The sequence below is a fragment of the Myotis daubentonii genome, chromosome 7, assembly GCF_963259705.1.
Source record: "Myotis daubentonii chromosome 7, mMyoDau2.1, whole genome shotgun sequence".
Taxonomy (NCBI): Eukaryota; Metazoa; Chordata; class Mammalia; order Chiroptera; family Vespertilionidae; genus Myotis; species Myotis daubentonii.
This window is the reverse complement of record NC_081846.1, coordinates 58,294,471-58,302,848: the sequence shown is the minus strand read 5'-3', so window position 1 is coordinate 58,302,848 and position 8,378 is coordinate 58,294,471. Positions and strand designations below refer to the sequence as shown.

Sequence of the window (8,378 nt, the reverse complement as noted above, 5' to 3'; positions counted from 1 at the left end):
GGTTGGCAGCTCCTGCATTGAGCGTCTGCCCACTGGTGGTCAGTGCACAACATAGCGACCGGTCAGACACTTAGCATATTAGCCTTTTATATATATAGTCTGATATTGTAATATTGGCAAATGTTTTCTATAACTTTTTACCTTACTTTTTATAGCCCTTTTTGTTTTTATAGGACAATGAAAGTTCAAGCTTTAAAAAATGGAGTTGTCTTTCTCATATGGTCAAGCATATTTCTTCTTTATGATACACGAGTGCTTCATCTTGTCCCATAATTCTCTATTATTACTTATTATAAATATTTTTAATATCACTTTGAAAAACTTAAATATCCATTTGCCATTTGTAAGTGTACCAAGAGTACTACCCCATGTAAATATGCAGAAACAATTACTATAAAAGCACCGGCATAGTTTACATATATTACCTTCATGACTACAAAGATTTTTTTTTTCAAGTTTTGGAGTTAAGATGCATCTAAAACAATAGCTCAGTTCCTGTAAAAATAATAGAAAATTTTCATGAACATTACATACTACCCATTAGAAATTTTTGCAATTTCATATACCATCATTTGAAGACCTATAGAAATAAACAATGCAAATGAATTGAAATAGCATGTTCTCATGATTTCTGAAGCAGCATTTATTGATCTTCTTAATAGCTGCTGATACGCAAGGTTTCCTTTTCAATTTTAAAGGGCAGCTAAAGAAAATAAAATCGAGACACCGAAAACAAGGATCCAAATTTTTATTGAGAACAAGTCAGACACAGAAGTTCTGTAATTAATTTGTTACTGGATGGACAGACTGTAACATATTCTGTGTCTTCAAAATTAGCCTTATATTAAAGGTACATTTTAAATTGACAGAGAAATAGAGCTGTTATTAATTCCTGTTCATCCAGCCACTGAAGAAAATTAAAAGTCATGTAAGAAATATCAGCATTCTCACAATAAATCAACTCTCCCTCCTCCCAAATACCAGAGTCCTTCTTCCAACCGGGAACCTTGAATCACAAAAGTGGTAAACTTTCCTGTACAGCTACCAATTTGTATTCTAATGTAATAAAATTCCTCATGCAATCTGAACCAGTCCCTTGTCTTCCCTAGGTTACAAAGAACCAAATAACCACCCATCTCCGTCCTGTTATTTATGGCCACCTAACTCTGTGGCCTTAATATAAAATGGCAGCAGCACAGGGCAATGTCAAAGAATAGTTTCAGCCCTGGCCAGTGTGACTCAGTTGGTTGAGCATCATTCCATGCACGAACAGGTTGCCGGTTTGATTCAAGACAGGGCACATGCCCAGGTTGTGCTCAATCCCCAGTGGGGGGTGTGCAGCAGGCAGCCAATAGATGTCTTGCTCTCACATTGATGTTTTTCTCTCTCTCTCCCTCTCTCTTCCCCCCTCTCTAAAATCAATAAAAATACATTTTAAAACGAGAATAGTTTCAGTGCTCTTTTGCAACTACATTGCCTCATCCATGAGCATTAAGTATGTACTCATCAAATATGCCCTGAAGAATCTTTGTTGACAAAATCTTTCATGCTGCCATTGTCTGGTAAAAGCACAAAGCTACAAAGGCCACGGTTACTATATATATGCGTTGGAGCTGCAAAAGAGCTAGTTGCTTGGCCATATCAAAAGGCCATAGATCACATCATCATCTCCCTTGGAATAATTTAAAATATAGGCCCTGTTCATGGTAGTAGATTAACAATATGACCCTGTTCTGTGATGGCTAACGCAACACTGAGCTTTGAAGTTAAATAGAAAATTGTAGGGGTCATCAGTAATCCAGAAAAGAAACTAGGTTGTCCTGTTGGACAGGTTTAGAGGATCTAAATAAACAGGAAATTGATCTAGTGCATTCACCTTCTATCTACGTTTATTAATAAAGACCTGATTTTCCTAGCTTTATCTGAAAACTTGCCTTGTCAAGAGTGAAAGCTACAGGTTCTACTGATGAAGGATGGCAGAACATTTATACATTCAGGTTGCAAAGTATCTGTTTGAAAGAATAAGAGGAGCACTGCAATCTTATTTCAAAATTGAGCCTTGTAAACACTAACTAAAAGCACGTGATACTATGGAAATATATTACATGACCAGGAAGAATTAAAGAATTTCCCATTAGAATGTTTGGGATTTGTTACACATAAATAAGCAATAATCTATGAAGGGAGAAACTGGGTTTTTTTTTTACAAAATAAAAAAGAAAGAAACAAAGGTTGACTAGTACAATGAAGACTGTATTACATTCAGACAATAAGGAATTGTCTTTTTATTTGCAGGGCCAAAAAAATATCTTTATCTGTGACGACAGAAATACCAGATAATATATATGGAAGCGTGAAATAAAAAATTATGAAACTATCTAAGAAATCTATATAAATATAGACTCTCCTTTTTCATACATATTCAATACATTATTTGACACATTGGTTTGATGAAACTCCATTTAAGCATCTCGATTTGGGCTGAAGTCCAGTGAATCATATATTCCCAACAACTATCAGAGCTTTCTCACTAAAAATGCATGCTCACACTCTACTTTGAGAATATTCTCAGATAATTATTTCCATTTTCATAGTAACTAGTACAGTTATGACTAGAGTTGTCTCAGGTCTCTAAGGAAAGAAAATTATTCTGAGATATAATTAATAAGGAAAAGTGTGATAATAAAGAGGGGGTATTTTTTTAAGACGTACTAAGGCACTCATTTTCATTTTTAATGACTTTCACTTTGCTAGACTAGATTTTATTTTGTCACAGAAATAAAACTATCCAATATAATTCTTTAGTCTGTTGCCCACCAATTGTGTAGCCCCTCCCTGTACCAACCTCACAATGGATTTAATTCATCTTGAGAGCATAAAGGCAACATTCAGTAAACAGAATTCTCTGGACTCACAATTGCTCAGCTCCTCTAGTGAGAAAATTCGGTGAATGGTAACAGTGAGGAAGAAGCCTGTACCAAAGTTTCACTCTGCAGATGCCAAGGAAGCCATTTAAAATCTCTTTTGAAGGTAATAAGAAAGGCGAAGTCTTTTGAAAAGTTTACTGGCCGAGCCTATAAAATAGTGCTTAAAAGTTAAGAAAGGGTTAACAACAGACTATCAGCCTCAGGGTCCAGGAAGAAAGACCCCAAAAGAAATACAGGAATCATATCAAATAGGTCTCTGCACTGAATGACTGTATTTCCCAGCGCTGCTCCTTTTAAAGCCAAATCATGCCAGATTCCCCAGGGGTACCAGCTGTTCAGGGCTTATCACATGTGCTATGTTAGTGAAGTTTTAAAAAGCAAATGTCCGTAAATAAACGTAAATGTTTTTGATCTGAAGTTACCAGACTGGATTTTGCCTAGGGTTATTTCCACATTATTCTACAGTGAAACAAAAAGGAAGCTTCCACATCTTTAAAGAGGATAACTGACATAAGGGATACAAAGATGCATCTCAGGAAAACAGAATTAGCTTTTGCTTTAGTGGGGCTGAGAACTTCTCAGATCCAGTTAGTTTATAAATTCATCATAGACTCGAATTCATCAATTCTTTGCTTGGTATTCCCCTTCCTGATTTTCCGGTAGGATATTGTGTTGTATCTTGAATACGCATTTCTGGAAATATCACTCTTCTTCCCAAAAGGTGGCTGCTCATCAGGGGTCACAGGCTGGGAACTGGGGCTGCTCAGCGGGGAGTCCTCACTTGGCTCACCTTCCTCTTTGAAGTGAGAACCCTCTACGTGTTTTTCCTTAAATTCTATCACTCGAACTTCATCTTCATCATCATCTTCATTGTTAGTTTCTTCATCCCAAACCTCTTGCTCCTCGTCATGCAACACATCAACTTGGCCAGCTTTTCGAAATCCCAGCCATTCGATTTCAGTTGCCTGGTAAGCTTTGTTCTTCCTATCCCCAACTTCTCGCTCTTCTAGAGGTTGTTCAGCAATCCTCTCCTTTTGTCTGCTTATTTCCTGGTTACTGCTGCTCAGAGGAATCTTCTTCCACGGATGCCCTGTAGCAAAATCAATTGATAGCTGAGATGTGCAGAGATTCCAAAAACTCAGATGTTGTTCTCAAAATTATTTTTCTGGACAATCATTTCCCCACATTTGCTTTATGAAATACTCTTTTGTGGGTTACTAATATATTTTATACCATACAATGGGCTAGCCCATCAAATTCATTTGGAAAACATTTGCATTTAACACTGTTAAGTGAGCTTCCTCAGAATTCATTCAAGCCTTTCAAATGCTAAAGAATATTGTAAATCTCCAAGAAAGTTAGCAACTCAACCTCACTTGACTATGGATTTGTTGTTGCTGTGGACTATTGTACTGAGTGCGACCAGTATTCGCTGAGATACACTTCTAAAAATGTGTCTAGCTTGTCATGACTAAATGTGAATATGTAAAATAAATATTTGGACCTATATCTTACACACACACACACCCCTCAGAGAAAATTAGAAAAATATCTCACAGGGAAATGAAGATGGCTTCCTCCCAATAGTAAAAACAAGGACGGTCCCTGACTGTCATGCTCAGAGTAGCACATTCAGTATTTGCCCCCACGCTTCTCAGAGTTGCCCTAAGGCAGTGATGGCGAACCTATGACACACATGTCAGAGGTGACACGTGAACTCATTTTTTTTGGTTGAGTTTTTTTTGTTAAATGGTATTTGAATATATAAAATAAATATCAAAAATATGTCTTTGTTTTACTATGGTTGCAAAGATCAAAAAATTTCTACATGTGACACAGCACCAGAGTTAAGTTAGGGCTTTGCAAAATGCTGACATGCTGAGCTCAAAAGGTTCACCATCACTGCCCTATGGTACCAGGTATAGAAGGAGGAGCAGAGAACCACAGATGGTCAGAAGTCATGAACTGAGGCTAAACCAAACCCACAAAGCACACACACTTTAGTCTGATACCTGCTATGAATTTCTAGAGAGCCAAGATTTAAAAATAATGTTGAGTCATATTTACATAGTGCTAGATTAGCCTATTGCTTTAGACATGTCCCTAATGACAACTAATTAATTCAGGTTGTTTGCTACCATGTCCTAATTTTTAAAAGACTTAATTCATTGCAAATTTCACTTTGCAAATGGATCATATTAGGATACTCTCAACAATATTTATAGAGAATGCAAAAAGAATTAATTATCAGAGAGTAGAGGTAGCTTTGTGAGCTTTCACCCCAGAGGGCTTGTGTAGGAAGCATCTATCTGCAGTGCGCATGACTCAGAAATAGCGCCTGTGTTGAGTACTTGTCAGGCCTGGGTCCACTATTCCCTTTCAACACTCTAAGAGCCTTGACCTAAAGTGAGAGATGAGGTTTCTCTTTGCCCTTCCCCCCACAATTTTCTATTTTCACTGAAAGATGTTTACAACTTCATTTCCATCAAATATTTTTCATTCTCTCTTTATTCTTTTGTTTTCCCAACTAGAGGTCAATGGTAAACTTACAAAAAGAGATAGAGTTGAAGATGGATTTTCCACTTCTAACTCATTGTGCACAGATACGCAGCCCATGTTGTTTACTCTATAAATAAATGTGCATGAGAATATTGAACTTTGTTTTGTTTTATTTTTTCCATAAGAACCAAATAAAATGATCTTTTTGCTCATATTCATGACTCAGGCATGGAGTTGTCATGCATGAAATTACTTCTTGAATTTAAATTACAGTTTTTCTTCAATATTTTTAGCATCTTTCTATTTTTCTTTAACCCAGGAATATTCTCTTTGGAGACTTTATAGCTGCTTGTCATTGTGAACATAAAAGGCAACAAAACAACAAAACATATACCTCTACCTTCCTGGAAAAACATATGTTCCACCAAAAACAAAAGGATTCATTCAGGGGAAAATTCACCCTTAGACCCACTACTCTCAAAATCCAGACTGCTTTTGTTCTCTATATGATAAAAATGAAAGATCCTAGAAAACTGTTGTCTCCACTAGAATTCCTGATTAGAAATTTGAAAGGGGCTCTAGATGGAAATTGAGATCCCTGCTTTCAAAACCTACATTGGAAGCACAAAGATCAGGGCAAAGAGTTTTAGTTCATTTCATAGGGGCTAATTATCGGTGATAAGGTAAGAGCTTGACAATGCCTGTTGTTTACTACATTCTTCCTTAAGTGTCTACACAGCGGACCACTGCTTGTGGTCAGTGACAGTCTGAGAGGTGTCCAGGCAAAGTGGACAAACCCAGGAAACTGCCAATCACATCCATGTCTTCCCTGGCATCTATTATTTTACTAGTGTGTGATGTTTAAATTCAACCAATAATCTCATCAATATTTTTCCTGTTAAGGTCCTAACTAAACTAAATTGCTTAGTTCTAACAAGCTGACTTCAGTTTTGAGATAAGAGGCTATGGCCGCAAGAGAGGACACACGTTATTAATTAATAGGTTTTTACCCTTCTCTGTATTTGGAAATTTCTTGAATAAAGGTGTCTCCTTAGAAGAGAAGTCTAAAAGACTGTGTGTCTCTTAGTCTCTTGAGTTTATTTGAAATACAATATAGCCACTTAAAAATCAATATTTTTTTTTTTATTCTCACAATGCTTTTATTCTGAAAAATACAATTAAAATTACCACCTGGGAGATTTCTTTGACAAGAATGAGGTAACCATTTTGTGTTTACCTCAGAGGCTTGGAATTTTCCTTTATACCAAATAAATTTATAAAATTATTTTAAACTGTATGTATGTCAATGGTAAACTTTTAGGATAAACCCTTTGGAAAACATTTATATTTCACAAGTTGACTCACACAGATTTTGAGATGCTAAATAAATTTAAAAAACATTGATTTAGTGGACTAACTTACTAAGAGACATATAACAGACATATTGTCAGGTCAAAATGTGACAATCAGTTACACCAATCCACGTAGTCTGTCTTGAAGCTTCTAGAATAGTTTCTAAGGTGGAACCCACAGATAATCAAGACTCCCTTATCTGCCTACAGCAGCGTTGAGCTTTGGAAGGCATTGCCTGGGTTAAGCTTTCTCAGCACTACACTCACATAACATCCCATGCCAAAACTGGCACCCACACCCAGTCAGACAAATTGTGTACAAAATGGAGCAGTTCCTCTTACCTTCTCTGAATGTCATTTCATCAACACTGGTTTCTTGGAGAGAAAGATCTGTGATGGCCTTATGAACAATGAAGAGATGCTCTTCTTGTTTTTCTGGTGGGGGTGGGGGAGGAAGCACACTAGGTTAATATTTTAATGCTTAAGTAGTTCAGGGTTAAATAAATTATTAATTCAGACTCTAACAATTGATTTTTAACTGTGATTACTAAAAATAGCTATTTCCCTCTTCCCCCTCATTTTTTCCTTGGTTCCTTTTATTTATAAACATATGCTAATCTTCCTTCCATATCTAAGGTATATAACCATGATTCAAACACTTTATGGTATATTTAGAAGAAAAATTGGAAATTCTGAATTCCTTTGCTCAAATAATAATGGAGCTGTCCATAAGAATAATAAATAACAGTAGCTAACATTTAACCAATACTGAGTAATCCTCACAGCAACCTGACAAATGTCATTATTCTGCCTTTTGAAAACTAAGTCTTCAGGAGGCTAGGAAAGTTGTCCAGGATCACAGAGCTACCAAGTAGATAAGCCTGGATTGAACCCGAGGCACAAGTTTAGTCCTAATACTATGCAGCCCCAGTAGCAAAAGGGGCCACATCTGGACAGGGGTGGGGGTGGGAGGATGTACATCACATTCCTGTCATGACAATTTATCAAAAGAATCCCGGATGAGTTTGCAAATCAAATCCAGCGAATTGAAAAGAAGGAAAATGTTTTACCTTTTAGAGTCTTCTCATCCTTGGGCCAGGTGAGCAGCATCTTCCCTTGTAATTTTTCTCTTTTCTCCTGATTCCCTTCTGCGGGCACATCTTCAAGACTCGGTTCCACCCTGTAGTACGGTGCGGTGCCATCCACATCTCTGACCGCATCATTGGTTTGGGGGATTGGTGGGTTACCGTTTTCAGGTGGTGTATCGCCGTTACACTCAACCTGGCTAAATGTCACTGGAACATCTGTCATGATGTACAGTTGAGTCCAATTTAGAGAGAGCTTTGGGGAAACTGAGTAAACCGATCCTCGATAAGTCGCCTTGCCTTCAAGTCCTATAGTTCCAACTCCGACTCTAAGAATACAATTTTTTTACTTTAGTACATAATAACAAGCTTCTTTTTCTAAAGGTGCCCAGAGAGCTGTTTAGAATAAAAGCAATAGGATTTGTCAGATTTGCCACCAGCCCATGAGCAAGATTTGGGCCAATCGCCACCTTCTTTGCTGCTTAGCAGCCCCACTAGCAGAATTAATGGCTGCC

General features: G+C 37.2%; 1 protein-coding gene across 1 annotated transcript; it reads right to left on the bottom strand.

The window, feature by feature from the left end:
* Window positions 1–1,010: 1,010 nt before the first annotated feature.
* On the bottom strand, window positions 1,011–8,121 carry ERMN (ermin). The gene is made up of 3 exons (XM_059704402.1): window positions 7,849–8,121; window positions 7,121–7,213; window positions 1,011–4,017 (listed from the first exon to the last, which is right to left on the bottom strand). Exons 1-3 carry the CDS (start codon window positions 8,087–8,089, stop codon window positions 3,521–3,523), a joined length of 831 nt encoding a protein of 276 aa, XP_059560385.1. The 5' UTR covers window positions 8,090–8,121; the 3' UTR covers window positions 1,011–3,520.
* Between the last annotated feature and the right edge of the window lie 257 nt (window positions 8,122–8,378).

What these genes read in the sequence shown, in the direction of transcription:
- ERMN (XM_059704402.1), bottom strand. Translation starts at nt 8,089, where the DNA reads ATGACAGATGTTCCAGTGACATTTAGCCAGGTTGAGTGTAACGGCGAT. An exon ending in GGATGAGAAGACTCTAAAAG is followed by an intron (nt 7,214 to 7,848) that starts GTAAAACATTTT and finishes CACCCCCACCAG; the next exon opens with AAAAACAAGAAGAGCATCTC. An exon ending in TGAAATGACATTCAGAGAAG is followed by an intron (nt 4,018 to 7,120) that starts GTAAGAGGAACT and finishes ATTTTGCTACAG; the next exon opens with GGCATCCGTGGAAGAAGATT.